Below are 22,759 nucleotides of genomic sequence, written 5' to 3' on the forward strand. Positions count from 1 at the left end.
TAATGTTTGTATTATTTTTAAGATTTGCCTGATTTTAATAAGCATGGGTCTCATAATATTTTTTTTAGAACTTTTTTAGACACTTTTTAGAACAAACCAAACCAAAAAGTTTCACCACTTAATGACTACAGTCATTCAAAATCTGAAAACATTTTGAGTTTGCGTTTGGAAAACCTCAATGCGGTCCTCAATTAGGTCATACAACAAGGTCGAAACTTCAGCATAGGCCAATAAGAAATGTTAATATTAAGACTCAACATATTATTTAAAAATTATTAAATCATATCAATCATAGGGTATCAATGCTATAGTTAGTTGTGACAACTGACTTGCGCGGCCTTGCAGCAGTACAACTTTGTCTTTTCTAAAATTAGATTTTTTTGGTACTTGAAGAGATAGGGCATTTATCTGACATTTACACATAAACCGGCGTGGTTCTCTTTTAAGTGAGATTAACAATGCTTTGCCAAAAGCAAGAACTGCAGGAGCAGGTACAGATGTGATATATTCTTGTTTATGGTAGTTGTTGGTGGCAGCATGGTCAGAGTGCTCGTATTGTTGGAAATCCCTCTGCATCTTCAGTAGGTATCTCAGGGTCATGAGTGTTTCGCCCCTCAACCTGTACACTACACCTGAGTGTTGCAGTTAAGACCAGATCAGCCTTCACCTGCAGAAGACTGACAAATGCAATCTCTCATTAACCATAACCACCATGAGTTAGTCACTGCTGCCGCTGCTATCTCCTGGTAGCCTTCCTCGGTTGTTTAGGTTCCAACCCAAGCTTCTGTGAGAAATAGCACACAGATGTAGATGGGAAACTGAAGATGCTGACTTCAATAGGAAACACCGCTACATGCCATCCTTTAGTAGATGCCTCATCAACAAGATCTGGGTACTTAGCTTTCTTCAGCTCATGAGAGATGGCTAACCTGCCCTCAGAGGGCAAATCCTACTGCTCTTACAAGCTCTTCTTTATCTGCAATAACAAGTTCTAAAAGGAAAATCAAGTTTCTAGGACAAATCATTGAGAATTCAGGGGTAAGTGCAGATCCAGAAAAGGTGGCAGCAGTCAAAGCCATGAAAGTAAACGTCACTGAAGTTCAAAGTTTTTTATGGATGATCAGTTACCTTGTTAAATTTCTGCAGCATTTAGCAGAGAAAATGCAACCACTCAGAGACTTACTGAAGATGTCCAACAGCTGGGTCTGGGATGACGACAACAGCAGGACTTTAAGAAAAATAAAGATGAACTAACAACTTCTCCAGGTTTGGGACTGTATGAGAGAAACAGTAGCTTCTGGTGCGCTCAGACAATGGACCACAGTTTACTTCAGAGGCACAATCTGAGGGTAAGTAAATGATGACTGGTCTTTTTATTTTTGGGCGAACCTTTAATTTCTTCTACCTTATTAATGCTTTTTTGTGATTTTTTTCATAGTATGGTAAGCAGTTACATGACAACTACAAAGCTGCTTTGAGGAAGGCTGCAGGCTCTACAACCTGGGATAATCGCACTATCCAGGCCTCCTCCAGTGCATCGACATCCTCCCACGCACCTAGAGGTATATATTTGCTATATTACTATATTAAGTTATATTTCAATATTACTTGTTCAATGATTTTGAGGACAAAGTTTGTACCTCTCAAGCTATCAGCTGTCTCAGCTGTCTTAGTAATGAAGAGCATGGTTAAGATACTGTGCTTTATTTTTATCAGTGGTATTTTCTAAAGCAAGACTAACTATTATCATTGTTCATACACTGAGGTCAAAGGATTAAAAGTAGTAAAACAACAAGTAACAACACATTGTTCTGCAATGGACATGAATGATACCACAAATTACATGGTGTGTTGAGGAAAGATGTGGTATTTGCTAAACAATTTTTCAAATACGTTTTCTTCACCTCGCATGACATGGCAACCATATAGCAACACGTTAACCAACAAGATCACTACTGCAGCCACCAAGACCCATCAATGATCTTGCAACACACTTGTAACAATCCAGTACACTATAGAAACTGCGTAACAACCACCAGGAACGCCCCAGCTACCACAAAACAACATGCAAAAAGCAACCACCTACAAATGTTCTAGCAAACATACAAAACAACATTGAAACCACAGAGCAACTCATGAAAACCAACCAGAACACTTTTAACATTAAATGTAATATTGACTAATTAAATTTCAATTCAATTTTAATCAAGAACTTCATATGTGCTGTAGTATGTTAGTTAACTCAATAGAGTAAGCGTACTTCTTTTAAGCACTTTAAAGGATTTAAAAAAATTAAAATGTACTTTAAAATGAAACTTTACATTTTACAGTGTAAAGTAATTAAGTACTCTTAAGTGACCTTTTATTTCATTAATATTATATTTTCTGCAAGTACAGATAAATATGAATAGATTTGAAGTACACTTTTTAAGATCTGAAGTACACTACAAGTGCACATACAATACAAATAAGCACACTACTTTTTCACAAGGCTATAAATGATTCCTTGAGAGCTGCTCGAATTATCTTATAATGTCATGATTTATTTGGGGTTCATCTGAATGTTATTTGTGGTTTGTTTTTGAAGGGTCCTAGCAAGCAAACATCTTTTCCTCCACCTCCGCCTTCAATGGAAATCTTGCATTCTGCTCCTCCCAGCACAGCCAAAGTGAACAACTTCCTTCTCCACCTCAGTTACCACAATCCTCCTTCCCACCTCCACCCATGGATGACGTGCCTCCTCCACCACCTCCTCCAGAAGATGCCAACATGCCCCCAGACTTCCTGCCTCCACCACCACCTAGTTTTCCATCTTACGGGGGACAAGGGGTCCTCCCACCACTTCCAGACCCCGTTGCCTCTCTTCCTCCACCTCCTTCTGCTCCCCAAAACTTTGCGTCTGCAGGTGGAGCACCACCATCACCTCCACCACCAGCTCCTGCACCGGCTGCCACCAAACCAGTTTCTGTCAGAAAAGTGGCTCCACCACCCCCACCACCATCAACTGTTTTTTTTGTTTTGTGATGATTGTTAAACTGAGCACTCTTCTTCAGAAAAATCCTCCAGGTCCTGCAGATTCTTGAGTTTTCCAGCATCTTCTGCAAATTTGAACCCTTTCCAGCAGTGACTTTATGAATTTGAGATCCATCTTTTCACACTGAGGACAACTGAGGGACTCAAACACAATTAAAAATGGTTCAAACATTCACTGATGCTCCAGAAGGAAACACGATGCATTAAGAGCTGGGGGTGAAAACTTTTTGTATGTGAAGATCAAGGTAAATTGTACTAATGTGTCTTCCAGGAAACATGCAAGTGTCTTCTGTTGCTTCTGAAGGGCAGCATTAAATTAAAAAAAATTAACAAAATAATAAAAATTTGGACATCTTCGTCCTGTTCAAAAGTTTTTACCCCCGGCTCTTAATGCATTGTGTGTCCTTTTGTATGATCTCTCTTATTTTGTTAAAATAATTCACATTTTCACAGATTCTGCAAGGGATTACCAAACTTTCACAAGACAATGTATGTAAACACTTCATTCTTATGTAACTAATTAGATTATTGCTGTATGTATTACAAATATGCTATATCATCATTGCTAATGAAATGTCAATAATTAAAGGCTTGCTAAGTTAACTGTTCAACAGATTCTGGCATGTCTTATTGTTGAGTTCTCTTTTATTTCACAGTGGGATAAACAGGAGATGCATGATGCAAAGTTTTTATTATTATTATTATTAAATATGCTTGTATATTGAATGTTTTGATTAAAATGAATGTACAAGTTGTTTAAACACAAAATTGAGAAAACAGATTAGGAAGAACAGCTGACCCTCAGCTGCTGAGCCCAGGATGGAGGTTTACTAGAGTATCCGGCTCTCTCAGCCTCTTCCTGCTCCACAAATGGCTCTGTTAGAGTCTTTTGCAAAAGTGCCACCTAGAGAAACATTATAAGGAATTCTGTCACATAGGAAAAATAATAATACATTTTATGTATAATTGTCTAGCCTACATTTCAAAGTAACATAATAAAGCAAATACAATACACTAAAATGTATGATAAGCATGATCATGACAGCATAATAGCAGAGTATGTTAAAGTTCATCACACAGTCGTACCTCTGAAAAGTCATTTTTTTCAGCTTTTCTGATAGCAGATTCAGCCATCCAGTTCCTCAATACATATCGTGGGTTGACTCCTGAACAATGAAAACAATGCAGTCAACAAATAACAGGTAACACTTTATAATAAAGTTTTATTTGTTGATGTTAGTTAACTATATAAGTCAACATGAACATTTATGCAGCATATGCAGTTTAACATTTACTAATACATTATCAAAATCAAAAGCTGTATCTGTTAACATTAGTTAATGCACTGTGAACTAACATGAACATTAAAAAGGTTAATAAATGCTTTAAAAAAATATATTGTTCATGGTTCGTTCATGTTAGTTAATGCATTAACTAACATAAAAAAATTACACCTTATTGTGAAGTGTTACAATAACACATAACGACATATACCACCATTCAAAAGTTAAAATTAAATTGGTAAAAAATATTTATTTTCCACCAAAACAATAAGTAGCACAACGTTTTACCACTGATAATAATAAGAAACGTTTTTTTAGCAGCAAACTAGCATATCAAAATAATTTTTGAGGAATCAAGTGACATTGAACACTGGAGTAATGATGCTGAAAATTCAGCTTTGTCTTCACAGGAAATTATTACATTTTAAAATATATTTAGATAGAAAACAAAAATGTTAAATTGTAATAATATTTCACAATATCGCTGTTTTTACTGTATTTTTAATCAAACAAATGCAGCCTTAGTGAGCATATGAGATTTCTATCAATAACATTTTTTAAAAAAATCTTTCTGACTCTAAACATTTGGCATACTGTAACATAACCATATATAAAAATATAATATGTAACACAGCATCATATAACATATACCAAACTATACCTCGCATTCTGTGCTGACGTGCTGCATCAGAGTCATTTTTCATCCTGTTAGAAACAATTCAAACATCAAGTGATGTTCATTTCAATGCTCTCAAGTGTGTGAGTGGAGATTACAGCGATGCTACCTTGACAGACGCTGTAAATACAGCTGAACCCAGTCTCTGAAATACTCATGCGATGAGAGGTCTGACAGAGCCCACACTGACTGTTAAGAGAGACAGTCACAGTTAATGGACTGAAATAATGCTTATGGATATTACAGCTGCTATAAGTGTGAATGTAGTGGAAATATACCAGAGGAATGGACCCCGTCTGAAGCTGGGACAGACTGACTTCACTCAGCTGTCTGAAAGTCATGGTGAAGTCTGCTCCAGTGTCCTCCATCAGCTTAAATCAAAACATCATATTTTAGACCCTTAATTCTACAACATTATACATGGAATTCTAATAATATAATTCTAATTCTAATAATATATATTACACAAACACACGTTTTACCTTAAGAAGAAATGCAATCACATATGAGTCCTTTTCTTCATTCCCTAGAAAGCCTAACTTTGCTTTGAAGAGTTCATGGAATCTGTAACACAAAAATAGTAAAATTAGATTAGAAATTAATACAATGTTCTATACAGGCTAATGGCATGCTCACCTTTGATGGTAGATTTGTGAATATTCTCTCAGTATTTGCTGACACCTGTCATGAACAAATGACACATCAATCATCTGTTTCATTCCAGATCAATACAATCATAAAATAAAAAGAGCTGTTACTGAGACAGCTGGTCTGAGGTCAGCAGTGCTTTCAGAGCTTCTAGAAGTTTCTGTAGATTGAACAGGCCTACATTAGCCTGAGCACCTATACTGTACCGGCCCTCATCATCAGATGTGTTGGGGACAAAATCTATACAGAAGAAACAATGCTGTAGCAATGTTGTTTTTTGTTTGTTTGTTTTTTGTAGGTCAGTTTCATGTTCAATTAAAAGAATGTAATAAAGTAAATTACAACAATAAATGATTCATTTCTACTGATCAATACTAAAGGAAATATATATTAAACATATATATTCACACGTTTTATACTATTATGTTATACAACAGACATTAAACTATTGAAGGATGATGGTCACTAATATTATGAAGTATGGGAAAAATAAAGTTACTTGGGTCGTATGCTTCCATAAATCCAAATGGGCCATAATCAATAGTGATAGAAAGCAGACTGAAGTTATCTGTGTTGCAGACTCCTGTGTGAAGATCATGTGGTTGATCATTTTGCGTATTCAAATCTATAAAATCACAGACTGTGATAATTAGTAAGGAAGAGTCAACTAACCATGAGCAAATCCAACAGACATCCAATGAGCGATTAAATGTGCGGTTTCATTCACCACTCTTGAGAAAAAACCCTGAAAACCAGTGAAATATAGTTAAACTGGTCAGAAAGTATAAGATACCTTTGTATTAACATATAGTTAACATATAACATGTATTAACTAAAAATAAGAGAGACTAAGATACTTACCACGTACTTGTCAGGATCATTTATCGCAATAGATTTAAAATGCTCTTTAATTATAAAGTCCAATAATGTCCTAAAAAAAAATACAGAAAAACATAAAATGAGAGTGGGACTAAAAAAAATAAAAAATCCTCCTGACACTTTACAGTAAGGTGTCATTTGTTAACATTAGTTAATGTATTAACTAACATGAATGAACAATGAACAAAACAGTTATTACTCTATTTATTAAACTTTGTTAACGACAGTTAATAACGACATTGTTAATCATGTTAGTTCACAGTTCTCCTCACAGTGATTTTAATAATGCATTAGTGAGTAATGCATTGATAATGCATTAGCTGTAGAAATTTTGTTCATACTTAGTTCATGTTAACTGATGTAGTTAACTAATGTTAACTAATGAAACTTTTTGTAAAGTGTTACCAAGTTGATTTACCGCAGGACATCTAACTCTCCGGTTCTAGTTAAAATCTCCAGTGAACCAATACGAAACCAGGACTTGGCCAGGCGTAAAACAACCGCTCCTGATAAACACAGAGAACAATCAGTTGCCATGATTTATAAAGCTATAGACTAATATTAAACAATGTGTTTGTGTACTTTTTCATCTCTGATCATAGTTTTTACCTCTTTCTTTTGTGACATTTCCATTATAAAACTGATCTCTCCATACAGGCTCCTCACTCACAACCAGACTGACAAACAATACAGACAAAAATAAATTAATAAATAAATAAAAATAATAAAATATATAAATTAAAATAAAGCTAAACATCAAACATTTGACCATGTTAAATACATATATTACTCTTTTTTTGCATGTCCATTCATTCTCTCACACCTCACTAATCAGCATAAGGCATCTTCTCATATGTACACATTTTAGGTACACATATAAAATAGTGTATAATGGTTATGTTATACACCTGAGGGCTCTGCTAGTGGGAACCCCCAGAAAGTGCATGGCTTCACTGCACAGGAACTCCCTCACAGAGGAGCGAATCACAGCCCGTCCATCACCAGACCTGCACACAAAACATCATGAATAAGTTACAGTATAACAAAGAAAAATAAGTATGCATTGTTTAAGATGACACACTGTATAAAACAAATACTGTACAACCACAAAATGAAATTCACCTTGAGTACGGTGTCTTTCCTGAGCCTTTCAACTGTAGTTCCCATCTTTCACCTTTTCTAGATAAAAAATAAATAAATAAATGCTCTCATTCGTAACGCTTGTCACATTTCTAAATTTAGATATGTCATTGTTCAGCTGCATGCTGAAAGCAATAGTTCACCCAAAACTTCTTTCTTCAGTAGAACACTGAAAATGATTTTTAGCTGAACACATGGTCCTTGGTGATTCATAATATGCAAGTCAATGGATTCCATCACACTGAAAGTGTAAAATGCTGTTTCAGGAAACACAAAATTAATACTTGTGGCTTCTGACAATATATTGAGGTCTTAGGCCCGATCACACCGAAGACTTTTTAAAAAGAGCAGTGCATTGTGGTTTTTTATGTTGCTAGACAACCATCAAAGCAGCAGTCCTGTCAGTCTAATCAAAGGATTATAGTGCGAGCGCTCTAAAATCTTTGGTTTTTACTGTTAAGTAAACTGTCATATTAGCAAAACCCTTAAAGGAGAACCCCACTTCCAGAACAAAAATTTACAAATAATTTACTCACCCCCTTGTCATCTAAGATGTTCATGTCTTTCTGTCTTCAGTTGTAAAGAAATTATGGTTTTTGAGAAAAGCATTTCAGGATTTTTCTTCATATAATGGACTTCAATAGTGCCCCCAATTTTGAACTTCAAAAATGTACTTTAAATGCAGCTTCAAAAGGCTCTAAATGATCCCAGCCGAGGAAGAAGGGTCTTATTTAGCAAAATGATCAGTCATTTTTTCCGAAATATAAAAATTTGTATATTTTTTAAGCACAAAAGCTTGCGTAACACAGGCTCTGGGATGCGTGTCCACGGGTTGTTCTTGAACGAATCTTTAATGTGACTCGCGAAGAACGAGTCGTCTCGGGAAGTGATTCGTTCAGTCGCGCATACGCAACATCTTATTAGGTTCTGAACTGGAATTAGTTCACCTGTTTTGAGTCTTCGGGTTTTTCGAGTCGTTTGTTCATCTTATGGGGCTGTCACGTGATGCTGATTCTGCTAAAATTAACGAAATGACTCGTTCACTCCGTTTACTCCGGCTAAAAAAGGTAGCGTATGGCGAAAAACTCCATCTTATTTTCTCCTACAACTTCAGAATTGTCCGACACGTTGTACCTTTTTGTTTGTAAACAGTGTTTGACTTACTTGCACTTTCTCAGTCTTTACGCGTTCACTTTCGTAAACACTGGGTCTGTGGTTTTGCCTACGTTCGGCGTGACCTTTCGACATGATTCAATAGTACGTGAACGCGCATCCCAGAACCTGTGCTACACAAGCTTTTTTGCTTAAAAAATACACATATATTTTCCGAAAAAAATGGCTGATCGTTTCGCTAGATAAGACCCTTCTTCCTCGGCTGGGATCATTTAGAGCCCTTTGAAGCTGCATTTAAACTACATTATGGAAGTAAAATATCGGGGGGCACAATTGAAGTCCATTATATGAAGACAAATCCTGAAATGCTTTCCTCAAAAACCATAACTTCTTTACGACAGAAGACAGAAAGACATGAACATCTTGGATGACAAGGGGGTGAGTAAATTATTTGTGAGTTGTTGTTCTGGAAGTGGAGTTCTCCTTTAAAAAAGTACAGCTCCGGGTAACCTGCGATAGACACCAAAAGTTTCTCCTCCATCACTGCAGTCTCCGGACTTTCTAAGCAACGGTAAACTTTCGTCACCACAACGAAAGGCCCGCCTCTCCATTGATTCGATTGGACAATGGAAAAAAAAAGTGATGACGTTGGGTGCTTTTCTGCTCAGAGTTGCTTTTTTTTCAACTTCAGGCGCTCAGTGGGCTCTGGGAAAAACGCGAGGCGCCCGGGGCGCATAAACAGCACGCATAACGCTCACTGCCAAAAGAAAACAACTCAAAAAGGCGCCTCTCACTGCAAAAACGTGTTCTGTCTGATCGGGGCCTTACGATGCAAAACAATCGGTCTGTGCAGTATTTACATGTAAACCATAGTGTCAGGCAAGCAACCTTGGAGTTCAAGGCTTCTGTTGCATGATGTGTGGTAACAAAGTCATGTGTGAACTGATGTCGTTGTTTACAACAGAAAAGAAGGATGCGTGTACAGACCTCAATATTTCTGCTTTTTTTACTCTCAGAGTGACGACACCTATTGACTTGAATGTTATGAATCAACGAGGACAATGGGTGTGGCTATAAATCACTGTTCTACTGAAAAAAAGTCGTTGTAGTAGTAATTACTACCAATATCTTGGATGGCCTGAGCATGAGAACATTAAAAAATTTTGTAAACACTTCCTTTAAGCACTGGATAAGATGCTTAAAGTTTAGAGATTACAGAGATGGTTAAAATGTTTGATTTGAAATGTAAAATACCTGTTTGTATATTCACCCAGGAAATGTGCTCTTCCATCCCCCAGCTGTCCTGCCCAATAACCAAACTACAAAAATAATAATAAAACCACATGGTTAATATGTTTGTTTTGGTTATCTTACGCAATCACCGTCAGGTTTGAAACATCAGATTTACCTGATGGCCCCCGTATCTGTGTGCCAGTGGAATAGAGCCAGGAAACAGTTTTCCACCACTGACACAATGAACAAATTCTTCATTCTGAATCACAGACTCATTCAGATCCAAAATATTCCCCAACACATCCTGAAATCCACAAAAAGCAGCACAAACAAGTAGTCCATGAGTTGATTAGCTAAAAACTATGTAGCTAAGTATAATTGACAAATGCTGCAACAAACACATATTTCTTTTTCACAAGGGCATGAATAAATGATGATGATGACATTATTACTATTTTAAAATGTAAACAAGAACATTAATAAAGAATGGGTGGATGTAACCAATATTTTGATTGGTATTTTAGATGGTACATCATTGTACTGTTCTCTTTTTTCAGTTAGAGAAACAGAGTTATTACAACAATATTACAACAACCAGTTTTCACTGAAGTCCATGTTTTCTGTAAGTGTTTATTTACCTGTGACACAGCAGCCAGTGTCAGTGGCTCTTTCAGAGGGGTGGGCTGACATTTTGAAAACACACATCCCTTCACTGTACGAATAAAATTATCATCAACCTCATCAAGAGGGAGAGCACCTGTAAAACACACAGGAAGTGATGTAATCACAGTCACGGTGTACAAACAGCATGTTGACACTCATTGTGTATAGCTTACCTATAAGTTTATGTGATAATGTCAGTGGTATTTCTCCATATGTTTTTACATTGGTATAAAAGTGATTCTGCTCAAACTCTCGTTCATTACAACTTTTACTCTCACAGAAATCTTGTTCGTCCCTACATGTAGTGCTGGCGACGGCTGAGAATAATACAAATAATGTGAAACCATGTTTTGTCATCACATCAATCTCACGCTGAATTTACTTGCATCCGTAAGCTACTTCATCACATCACGGAACTAAAGGAGAAGAACATTAGTAGTATTTCCTGTGTAACACAAACAATTCTTCCATCTTCAACCAGGGGGCGCTCGGCGGCTCAAACAAGCAGACTCCTCCATGTAGTGCATGTAAATCTCAGGACATTTTTTATTTTATTGGTATAAACGCTACAAAATACAACCGAATAAATCTATTAATCATATGGATTCAGAATCTGACGCACAAATGCTAGCTCTAAGAACTGTATCACTAAATGATAAAAAAAAAGAAAAAAATATAATGATAATAATAATGATCATTAATAATAATAATAATAATAAACATGTAACTATTTTATATGATAAACTTTTTGTTATTGTTATAATTATTTACGTAAATATGCTTGTATTTATTTATTTTATTACTTTTTTTAGAATATTTTTAGCATATGTAAAATTTATAACTAAAACTGAAATAATTGATATGCTATAATTATTGCTATAATGCTATAACTATTTACGTTTGTATTTAGTTACTTTTTAAATTAATTGTATAATTACTTATAATTAAAATAAAAAAAGACAATAATAATAATAAACATGCAACTATTTTATATACAAATATACTATTTTATTTATAATTAAAATTGAAATAAATAAAATAGATAATAATAATAATAATAATAACAAGAAACATGTAACTATTTATGTAATAACTAAAAATCTTAACTTTTTTATTATTGCTATAATTATATATGTATATATGTTTGTATTTATTTCTTTTATTAACTTTATATTTTATAATATTTTTACCATGTAACTATTTATAATTAAAATTGAAATAATTAAAATAGATAATAATAATAATAACAATAACAATAAACATGTAACTTTATGTAATAACTAAAAATCTTAACTTTTTTATTATTGCTATAATTATTTGTGTGTATATGTTTGTAGTTTTTTTTAACTTTATATTTTATATTTTTACCATGTAACTATTTATAATTAAAATTGAAATAATTAAAATAGATAATAATAATAATAATAATAATAATAATGATGATAAACATGCAACTATTTTATATACGTTTTATTATTTCTGTAATTATTTACATACATATGTTTGTATTTATTTATTTTATTAACTTTATATTTTATTATATTTTTACCATGTAACTATTTATAATTAAAACTGAAATAATTAAAATAGATAATAATAATAATAATAATAATAAGAAGAAACATGTAACTATTTATGTCATAACAAAAAATCTTAACTTTTTTATTATTGCTATAATTATGTATGTATATATGTTTGTATCTATTTATTTTATTAACTTTATATTTTATAATATTTTTACCATGTAACTATTTATAATTAAAATGGGAATAATTAAAATAGATAATAATAATAATAATAATAATAATAACAATAATAACAATAATAACAATAACAATAAACATGTAACTTTATGTAATAACTAAAAATCTTAACTTTTTTATTATTGCTATAATAATTTATGTATATGTTTGTAGTTTTTTAACTTTATATTTTATAATATTTTTACCATGTAACTATTTATAATTAAAATTGAAATAATTAAAATAGATAATAATAATAATAATAATAATAACAATAACAATAAACGTAACTATTTATGCAATAACTAAAAATCTTAACTTTTTATTATTGCTATAATTATTTATGTATATATGTTTGTATTTACTTATTTTATTAACTTTTATTATATTTTATAATTAAATAAAAATTTAAATAGATAACAACAACAACATAATAAACATCCAACTATTTTATGATATATTATTGCTGTAATTATTCACGTAAATATTTTTGTACTTAATTATTTTATTAACTTTATATTTTATAATATTTTTACCATGTAACTATTTATAATTAAAATAGAAATAACTGAAATAATTAAAATAGATAATAACAACAACAACAACAACAATAATAGTAATTATAACTGATATAATTGTAACAATATAATTGTAAATAATAAATTATTATTTACAATAATTTACTATTATTATTTTGAATGACCGCACCTGACCAATTAGAGACAAGTTATGGGCCACTAAACCACGCCTATCTCAGAACCCTACTATGTTACCTGCAAGTCTTTTACCCTATTTATTCAATTTCTACAGCAGCACATTACGTGAGAGTATCTTCCGGTTCATGCGGCTGTCGGTAACGTGACGTCACTGGGCATGTGCTGCTCTTCGTTGTGGTAGCATGGCGGTGCCGTGGAGCCGATGCTGGAGGAGCAGCACTGGGGCTTCTGTACTTTTGGACTGGTGTTGTGGGTTCAGCAGAAGAGCCTTCACTCATGCGACTTCAGCAGGCAGAAGAACAGATGGTTCCACCGCTGCGACACAGGTAGCGAGCGCACTGATGCACAGAGATGAAGGTCACTGGTGTGAGCCAATGAATGACAGATATCCGCCTTATGCATTTCGGTTTACATTAGGAATGCGAATGTTTTGCTTTGTAATAGTGTTAAAATTCTTATATAATAAAATGTATATGCAGTCGTGTTTGTAAGGAACGACAGTAGTCTTGAATGAACTCTAGTTCTAGTTCTTGTATGTTAAAGGTCAAGAACTTTTATGTGTAAGAGCTGAGACACTCCCACTGCTCACTGTTGCATTGAAAGTCACTGGTGGAGAAGAATGTTGGATAGGAAGTCTTGTGTTGTGCATGTCTTAAGATGTACTGGCAAATGTTAAGACACACTATGTCCTGAGAACAGTACTGCACTTCTTTTTAACTTAATGTGATCTGGTGTTTTTGTTTTTCAGGTTTTATTCTGGCAGGGACCTGTATATAATTTTAACAAACCAATCACTATTGCAAGGTATGTTAATCTTACATATGTGAAAAAAATTAATACAGTGCTATTACAGTACTAATTCATTCAAATTGGTATGTGTAAGGACATCGGAGTAAGTTGTCACCTTAGGAAGGTGTCACAAGGACTGTATCATTTAGATATAAGGGTCAAAATTTCAGTTATGTCTACAAAATATTTCTTCCATGTTTTTACATAAAAATTATTAAAATTCATTACAGAACAGTTTCATACATTAGTGTTCCAAAAGTGTAGAAATGCATACATTTATTCAGTAATGATGCATTAAATTGATCCAAAATGACAATAGAGACTTTTCAACATTTAAAATGTTACAAAAATATTAATGATTACTGCTGTAACTTTTTATTTATCAAAGAATCATGAATTAAATGCATAACAGTTTTCAAAAAAAATATTAAAATATTAATTTCAGTTATCTTTAAATTGTTATACACTACTAGTCAAAAGTTTTTGAACAGTAAGATTTTTCATGTTTTTTTTTTTTGTTTTTTTGCTCACCAAGTCTGCATTTATCTGATCCGCAATACAGCAAAAGCAGTAATGTTGTGAAATATTATTATTTAAAACAGCTGCTTTTTATTTTAATATATTTTAAAATGTAATTTATTCCTGTTATCAGAGCTAAATTTTCAGCATCATTACTCCAGTCCTCAGTCCTCAAATCATTTTAATATGCTGATTTGCTGTTCAAAAACATTTATTATTATTATTATTATTATTAATAATAATCGTAATAATCATTATTATTATTATTATTATTATTATTATCAATATTTAACAGTTTATTACATTCAGCATTAACTTTTATTAATACTTTTATTTAGCAAGGATGATTTATAAACAGTGATGATAAAGACATTTATTCATCAGAGAAGTCTAAAAAAAATCTACTCAGCAACATAATTAAGAAACCCCAGCAAATCAGAATATTAGAATAACTGGCATAATGATGCTAAAAATTCAGCTTTGAAATAACAGGAATAAATTGCATTTTAAAAAATATTCAAATAGAAAACAGTTATTTAAAATAGTAAATATTTCAAAATTTTACTTTAATTTTGCTGTACTTTGGATCAAATAAATGCAGGCTTAGTGAGCAGAAGAGACTTCTTTAAAGAAAATATTACAAATATCCTACTGTTCAACTTTTGACTGGTAGTGTATTTCACATATTATGTATGTATTTTTATTTATTTTTAATAATAAAAATATTTTTTAAAGATACAAAGTATGTCAACTAGCCCTGATCTCTTATGCATACCTTCTTACTTTTGAATATATATATATATATATATATATATATTAATAATTAATGTGTATATATATATATATATATAACTTTTTTTTTTTTTTTTATTAACAAAATAAATCTTTTTTTGCTGGATTTTTAATATGTTCATGAAATTACATTTACATGTTTGTGTTTCAGGCACAGGAATAGATGTCTGTACACAACACCACAAGTCTGTTGCAGTATACGCAGTGATGCAAAGCTCAAAGATCCTTTCTCCCTAGCACAAAAAGACTTGCAAAATTTATATGAAGACATAAAAAAGGTACACCAAAAACCTGTTCCTAATGTAACGTTTTATACCATTTCATGCCTTTTATAAAGCAAAGCACTGAAATTGACCTTTTGAACTTCCCGTTTCAGCAGTTGCTCGTCTCTAAAGCGGAACTTAAAGCGCTGTGTGATTATTATTTTGATGGGAAGGGAAAAGCCTTTCGACCCATGATTGTGATCCTGATGGCTCGAGCTTGTAACGTACACAGCAATAAAGAGGGGTGAGAAAGCACTTCAATGCTGTGTGTGTGTGTGTATTCGTAATGTAATGCATCAGTCAGTGTTAATAAGTCAGATCCGATGTCCTCAGGGTTTTGCTGCCGGCACAGCGCTCTATCGCTATGATCTCTGAGATGATCCACACTGCCAGCCTGGTGCATGATGACGTTATTGATGATTCGGACACGAGACGTGGGAAAAACACCATTAATAAAGTCTGGGGAGAGAGAAAAGTGAGTAAACCTGTCTGATCCTAAAATAGATTGGTGGTTTTCACCTAGTGGGTCTTTTAGGAGTTTCTGTTGTTTTTCGCTTTCATAAAAACTTGATGTTCAGTGTGAAATCAAAAGGAAAATCAGTTTAGAACCATTGCATGTTGTTAGTGATTTGAAAATAAGCAATAATATTTATTTTATCTGAAACTGTTAGGCTATCCTGGCTGGAGATTTCATTCTGTCAGCGGCGTCCATGGCATTGGCACGTATTGGGAACAATACAGTAGTGTCTGTGCTGTCACAAGTCGTAGAAGACCTTGTGCGAGGTAAGTCAGTCTGGATTTGATACATAAGATATATGTTTTACAAATTGGGAGTGTGATTTATATTTTTCGTTGCTAAATTCCAGGTGAATTCATGCAGCTGGGGTCTAAAGAGAATGAAAACGAGAGATTCAAACACTACCTTGAGAAAACCTTTAAGAAGACTGCAAGTCTCATTGCTAACAGTTGTAAAGCAGTATGTACGTTCTGTCTTAATAATAAATTGAAGTTCAGAGTTGAAAAAGAAGTTAAACACCAGTTTTATTTCATTTAAATTCTAGGTGTCAATTTTAGTGAATTCTGATCCGGAGGTGCATGAGATCGCCTATCAGTATGGACGAAACGTTGGCATTGCATTCCAGGTAATTTTTCAGTTTATGTGTGAATAATTCTCCTTGGATTTTATATTTAATATGGTCCTTCCTATTGTTTATATGTTTGTGTATTTTATAAATAAGATTTAACAAACATTTAACAAAAACCCACCAATTCACTATCTCAACAAATTAGAATATTTCATATACCAATAAGAAAAACATTTTTAGTGAATTGTTGGCCTTCTGGAAAGTATGTTCATTTACTGTATATGTACTCAATACTTGGTAGGGGCTCCTTTTGCTTTAATTACTGCCTTAATTTGGCGTGGCATGGAGGTGATCAGTCTGTGGCACTGCTGAGGTGGTATGGAAGCCCAGGTTTCTTTGACCGTGGCCTTCAGCTCATCTGCATTTTTTGGTCTCTTGTTTCTCATTTTCCTCTTGACAACGCCAAATCCTGCTGGAAAATGAAATCAGCATCTTTAAAAAGCTGGTCAGCAGAAGGAAGCATGAAGTGCTCTAAAATTTCTTGGTAAACGGGTGCAGTGACTTTGATGTCACTTGATGACATTGCACCCTGAATCATCTCAGACTGTGGAAACTTAATACTGGACTCCAAGCAACTTGGGCTATGAGCTTCTCCACCCTTCGTCCAGACTCTAGGACCTTGGTTTCCAAATGAAATACAAAACTTGCTTTCTCATCTGCTTGCTTGACAAGACTCTCAAGGCTGCGGTTCTCTCGGTTGGTGGTGCATCTTTTTCTTCCACACTTTTTCCTTCCACCCAACTTTCTGTTAACATGCTTGGATACAGCACTCTGTGAACAGCCAGCTTCTTTGGCAGTGAATGTTTGTGGCTTACCCTCCTTGTGAAGGGTGTCAATGATTGGACAACTGTCAGATCAGCAGTCTTTCCCATGATTGTGTAGCCTAGTGAACCAAACTGAGAGACCATTTTGAAGGCTCAGGAAACCTTTGTAGCTGATTGGCATGTCACCATATTCTAATTTGTTGAGATTTAGACTGCTGTCACTTTAAGACCTAATGCACAGATCCAGTATACTGATACATTTAGTTTTTTTTTTTTCTCAACTTTGCTTTCATGTAAGACATAACTGTGTTTTCTAAGAGTGTTTATGTGAATACTTGCCAAGACAGGAATTGTGGCATCATTTTGTGTATATTTGACTGTTTATGTGCTGTAAGAAGCAAAAAACAAAAACAAAACAAAACAACAACAACAACAAAAAAACAATTCTGTACTTGTGAGCTGTTTTGAGATCACTTATCATAAAGTTGTGGCTGTTGCTGTGGCCTATTATCACAAAGCTAATAACGGCTGTTTTGTTGGCGGATGTACAAATATAGGCAATGATTATTATAGTTAATTATTAATGAACACAACCGTCAGCAGTGGAGATTTCTTCTGGTTCTTTTAGGTACAGCTTCAGTGTGTCATTGCTTCACTAGCAACACTTATTGAGATAAGATCTGCACAAACACTTCACCCTGGTGTTGCTTATACAAACAGTTACCATAATTGTGCAGTAATTATACACTGCAACTTTAAGCATTAAAAATATAGACCAGCTTTTAGGTTGTGGCTACAGAAATCTGTGCCTTTTATATTTATTAATTCATTACGAATGATTCATTAAAGTTCACGTTGTTTTGTCTTAAATTATGATGTTGTAATAAGAACTGTCATGTAAAAGTCAAGTAAAAAGTTAATTGTGTTGTGTTTTTCAGCTTGTGGATGACATTCTGGACTTCACTTCCAGTGCAAACCTCCTGGGGAAGCCGTCAGCTGCCGATCTCAAATTGGGTCTGGCCACTGGTCCCGTTCTGTTCGCTTGTCAACAGGTACGACAGCTAAACCCATCTGTGCTCTCACAATATAAAGTCACTTCTTTGAAGTAGAATCAGGGGAATCACCTCTAATGGTTGACTTGGTTTATTACAGCCATAAACTTAACTGTAACAAAGTTTGGTTTTTTTAAAGTCCTCCCAATCGATTTCACTCTTCAGTTTCCTGAGCTGCATGCAATGATAATGAGACGCTTCAGCTCTGATGGAGATGTGGATCGGGCCTGGCAATATGTCCTGAAGGTAAGGAGAATCACAGTATTTCTCCATATTTCACAGCATATCCAAAAATACTGAGAAATTGTATTTATTTCGCTTTTATTTTCAGCATCATTACTCCAGTCTTCAGTGTCACATGATCCTTCAGAAATCATTCTAATATCTGATTTGCTGTTCAAGAAACATTTAATATTATCAATATTTAATACAGTTGAGTACATCTTTTTCAGGATTCTTACATGAATAGAAAGATCCAAAGATCAGCATTTATTTGAAATAATAAGCTTTTGTAACATTATATACTAAATTATAGAAATTAATACATTTATTTAACAAGGATGCTTTAAATTGATCAAACGTGATGATCAAGACATTTATAATGTTACAGAATAATCCTAGTTCAGATAAATGCTGTTCTTATGAACTTTCTATTCATCAAAGAAACGTGAAAAAATTCTACTCAGCTGTTTTCAACATAATAGTAATAATAACAGCAATAATAATAATAATAACGATAAATGTTTTTTGTGCAGCAAATCAGATATTATGAATGATTTCTGAAGGATTATGTGACTGAAGTAATGATGCTAAAAATTCAGCTTTGAAATCACAGGAATACATTACATTTTAAAATATATTCAAATAGAAAACAGTTATTTTAGATGGTAAAAATATTTTAAAATGTATGCATTTGACAAAATGATAAAGAAAATTTACAAGTGGGCAGAAAATCAACTGGCAGATATTTAAAATGTTTTTAATTATTTTTAATTATTTTTTATTACTATTTACTATATCATTCTAAAACATAAATAAATAAACCTTAGGCTTTGTCAATTTATTTTGTAATAAAAAAGATTAGAAAAATTTGAAAACATGAATGAAATGGTTTTAAATAGTTCTATTAATTTGTCAGTGATTTAATTTGCCTTGTTTTTAAATAAAAAGTGGTTTATTTCAATTTTCATGTTTTGAATGTGCAGATTCATAACACATTCGTTCATTTAATATATATATCTATATCTATATCTATATGTATATCTATATATATATATATATATATTAAATCAAGTCCAATCAGTATAATCAAACACAGCTGAAGGTGTAGAACCATCTCAAGGATGATCAGAAGAAATGGACAGCACCTGAGTCAAATATGAGTGTCACAGCAAAGGGTCTGAATACTTAGGAACATGTGATATTTCAGTTTTTCTTTTTTAAAAAATCTGCAAAAATGTCAACAATTCTGTGTTTTTTCTGTCAATATGGGGTTGAGGAAAAAAATGAACTTAAATGATTTTAGCAAATGGCTGCAATATAACAAAGACTGAAAAATTTAAGGGGGTCTGAATACTTTCTGTACCCACTGTGTGTATATATATATATATATATATATATATGTGTGTATGTGTGTGTGTATACATGTATATGTATATTTATGTATATATGTGTGTATATATGTATGTGTATATATATATGTGTGTGTGTGTATATATGTATGTATATATGTATGTGTATATATATATTTATATTTGTCTGTCACTCCTAGTTCTTAGGAATATGTCCTGGACATGTTTTTGATGTTTCTTGTGATCCAATTAGAATAAAGTAGCATTACAGAACTTTCTATAACTAGCTTTGAACAGCACTCACTCATCTTATTTTGCATGTTACAGAGTGACGGTGTGGAACAGACTAACTACCTCGCCCAGCACTACTGCCAAGAGGCCATTCAGCAGATCAGCCGGCTGCGACCGTCAACAGAGCGAGACGCGCTCATCCAATTGACCGAGCTGGTGTTGCGCAGGGACAAGTGAGCCTGGACGCAGAGCTTCACACTCAGGCAGCTACACCTCTGCAGAGCCCTGCTGTGAGACAGAGAGACACGCCGGGGCACCAGAGATCAAAGAATCATTTACGTTATTGTCACTGTATGCTTTACCGTACTGTAAACGCAGAGCCCTGAACTCCGTTAACCTCTGTGAGAGGTGCTTTAATGGTATGGAAGGAAAAACTCTGCGAAATCATTGTAATTCCAGGTGTGGCACAGACGGAGGTGCTACTGTCACGTGTGTGTGTCTATGTGCATCCGTTACAGATGCTCGCTTAAACATCCGTCCACACTATGAAAGGCCAAATGTCTTTGATGTCTAAGATCTAAGATGTTCTTGTTAATGTACTTTTGCATCAAGTGCTTAATAACAACCAAGGCCTTAAACCTCACTGGCTATTTACTCAAATTAAATAAGGTATTTTTTAAAGTAAACGTCCTGTTTGACTCGTATTTTCCCATCTTGTCACTATTGGGGAAAAAAGAACATTTCATAAAATATTCAATATTGCTATGTAACATTTCATAAAAAAAAAAAGAAAAAAAAAAAATTTTTAATCTAGTAATTTATTTAGTATGTCACTAAATGTTTGATTGTTATATTATTATTATTTATTTGTTTATGACCTTAAATTTCATAAAAATGCAGGATAAATCTGCTTTTGGTTGCAAATACAAGTTGTTAATATTATTATTTTTATTATGCATTAAAAATAATTTATGCAATCTCTAATTTATTTAGTGCATCCCTAAGTTTTATTATTGTAGTAGTAGTAGTAGTAGTAGTAGTAGTAAAAATAATAATGATAATAGTAATAATATTTAAAACTTATGTCATTAAATTTCATAAAACTGAAGAATGAATCTATCTCTAACAGTTATTATTTTTATTTTTATTATTCATTAAGGATAATTTCATTAAAAAAATTATTTATTTTAATCTAACCAGCAACCAAGGCCTTAAACCTCGCTGACTATTTACTTACATAAGGTATTGACTCGTATTGTCCCTATTGAGGAAAAAAAGAAACATTCCATAAAATGCCATAAAAATAAAATAATAATTTAAAAATCATTTATTTCAATCTAGTAATTTATTTAGTACATCCTTAAATGTTTAAACAATAATAATAATGATGATGATGATAATAATAATAATAATAATGTTTATTATTATTATTATTAAGACATGAATTAGTTTATTTCTAATAATTGTTATTGTAAAATATTGTATTGTAAAATATATAGTTTTAATTAAATTACTAGATATACTAGAAATAAAAGTTTTATTACATTTGGGTTATGTACGGTATATGGTAATAATTTGGCTCTACATTAATTTAAAAAAGATAATAATAATAATAATAATAACAATAATAATAATAATAATAATTATTATTGTTGTTATTATTATTATTATTATGCATTAAAAATAATGTAATTTAAAAAATCATTTATTTCAATCTAGTAATTTATTTAGTACATCCCTAAATGTTTGAACAATAATATTAATAATAATAATAATAATAATAATAATAATAATAATAATAATTATTATTATTATTATTATTATTGAGAAATGAATTAGTTTATTTCCAATAATTATTATTGTAAAATATTGTATTGTAAAATATATTTTAAATTAAATTACTATATATTCTAGAAATAAATGTTTTATTACATTTGGGTTATGTATGGTATATGGTAATAATCTGGCTCAAAAAAGGTAGTAGTAGTAATATTATTATTGTTATTATTATTAATTTTTTTAACTGTTTTTATTACATTTTGGTTATGTATAGTATATGGTAATAATATGGCTCGACATTAATTAAAAAAGGTTAATAATAATGATAATAATAATAATTATCATTATTATGTAGGAAATAAATTAGTTTATTTCTAATATTTGTTGTTATTATTACTATGCATTAAAAACAATTTAATTAAAAAAAACATGTATTTCTTGTATATCTAGTAATTTAATAAAAAAATATATATTTTATTACATTTGGGTTATTACAGTATATAGTAATAATCTGATTCTACATTAAAAAAGGTGGTAATAATAGTATTAATAATAATCATATATTTTTTAAAACAGTTTTTATTACATTTGGGTTACGTATGGTATATGGTAATAACCTGGCTCAAAAATGTATTATTATTATTATTCATTTTTAACTGTTTTTATTACATTTTGGTTTTTTGTAGTATATGGTAATAATCTGGCTCGACATTAATTTAAAAAGGTTA

General features: G+C 32.4%; 2 protein-coding genes across 3 annotated transcripts; one reads left to right on the plus strand and one right to left on the minus strand.

Moving 5' to 3' along the window:
• Nucleotides 1–410: 410 nt before the first annotated feature.
• On the minus strand, nucleotides 411–11,076 carry LOC127155782 (protein adenylyltransferase SelO). The gene is made up of 19 exons (XM_051098249.1): nucleotides 10,842–11,076; nucleotides 10,644–10,762; nucleotides 10,181–10,309; nucleotides 10,027–10,091; nucleotides 7,642–7,698; nucleotides 7,428–7,526; nucleotides 7,129–7,196; nucleotides 6,938–7,025; nucleotides 6,502–6,571; nucleotides 6,313–6,385; nucleotides 6,140–6,223; nucleotides 5,751–5,880; nucleotides 5,629–5,673; nucleotides 5,475–5,556; nucleotides 5,271–5,363; nucleotides 5,102–5,181; nucleotides 4,978–5,021; nucleotides 4,120–4,199; nucleotides 411–3,937 (listed from the first exon to the last, which is right to left on the minus strand). The coding sequence occupies exons 1-19, from the start codon at nucleotides 11,023–11,025 to the stop codon at nucleotides 3,815–3,817; spliced, it is 1,713 nt and encodes a 570-aa protein (XP_050954206.1). The 5' UTR covers nucleotides 11,026–11,076; the 3' UTR covers nucleotides 411–3,814.
• A 2,173-nt stretch (nucleotides 11,077–13,249) lies between these two features.
• Nucleotides 13,250–20,938, plus strand: pdss1 (prenyl (decaprenyl) diphosphate synthase, subunit 1). 2 transcript variants are annotated; one of them, XM_051098264.1, is made up of 11 exons: nucleotides 13,250–13,452; nucleotides 13,875–13,930; nucleotides 15,378–15,504; nucleotides 15,603–15,733; nucleotides 15,823–15,964; nucleotides 16,161–16,272; nucleotides 16,356–16,465; nucleotides 16,551–16,631; nucleotides 18,337–18,450; nucleotides 18,616–18,696; nucleotides 20,349–20,938. In XM_051098264.1, exons 1-11 carry the CDS (start codon nucleotides 13,309–13,311, stop codon nucleotides 20,487–20,489), a joined length of 1,239 nt encoding a protein of 412 aa, XP_050954221.1. In that variant the 5' UTR covers nucleotides 13,250–13,308; the 3' UTR covers nucleotides 20,490–20,938. The 2 variants fall into 2 exon arrangements, with proteins under 2 accessions (XP_050954221.1, XP_050954222.1); XM_051098265.1 differs by having other exon boundaries at nucleotides 15,606–15,733.
• Nucleotides 20,939–22,759: the final 1,821 nt, after the last annotated feature.

This window comes from Labeo rohita, chromosome 24 (assembly GCF_022985175.1).
Source record: "Labeo rohita strain BAU-BD-2019 chromosome 24, IGBB_LRoh.1.0, whole genome shotgun sequence".
Taxonomy (NCBI): Eukaryota; Metazoa; Chordata; class Actinopteri; order Cypriniformes; family Cyprinidae; genus Labeo; species Labeo rohita.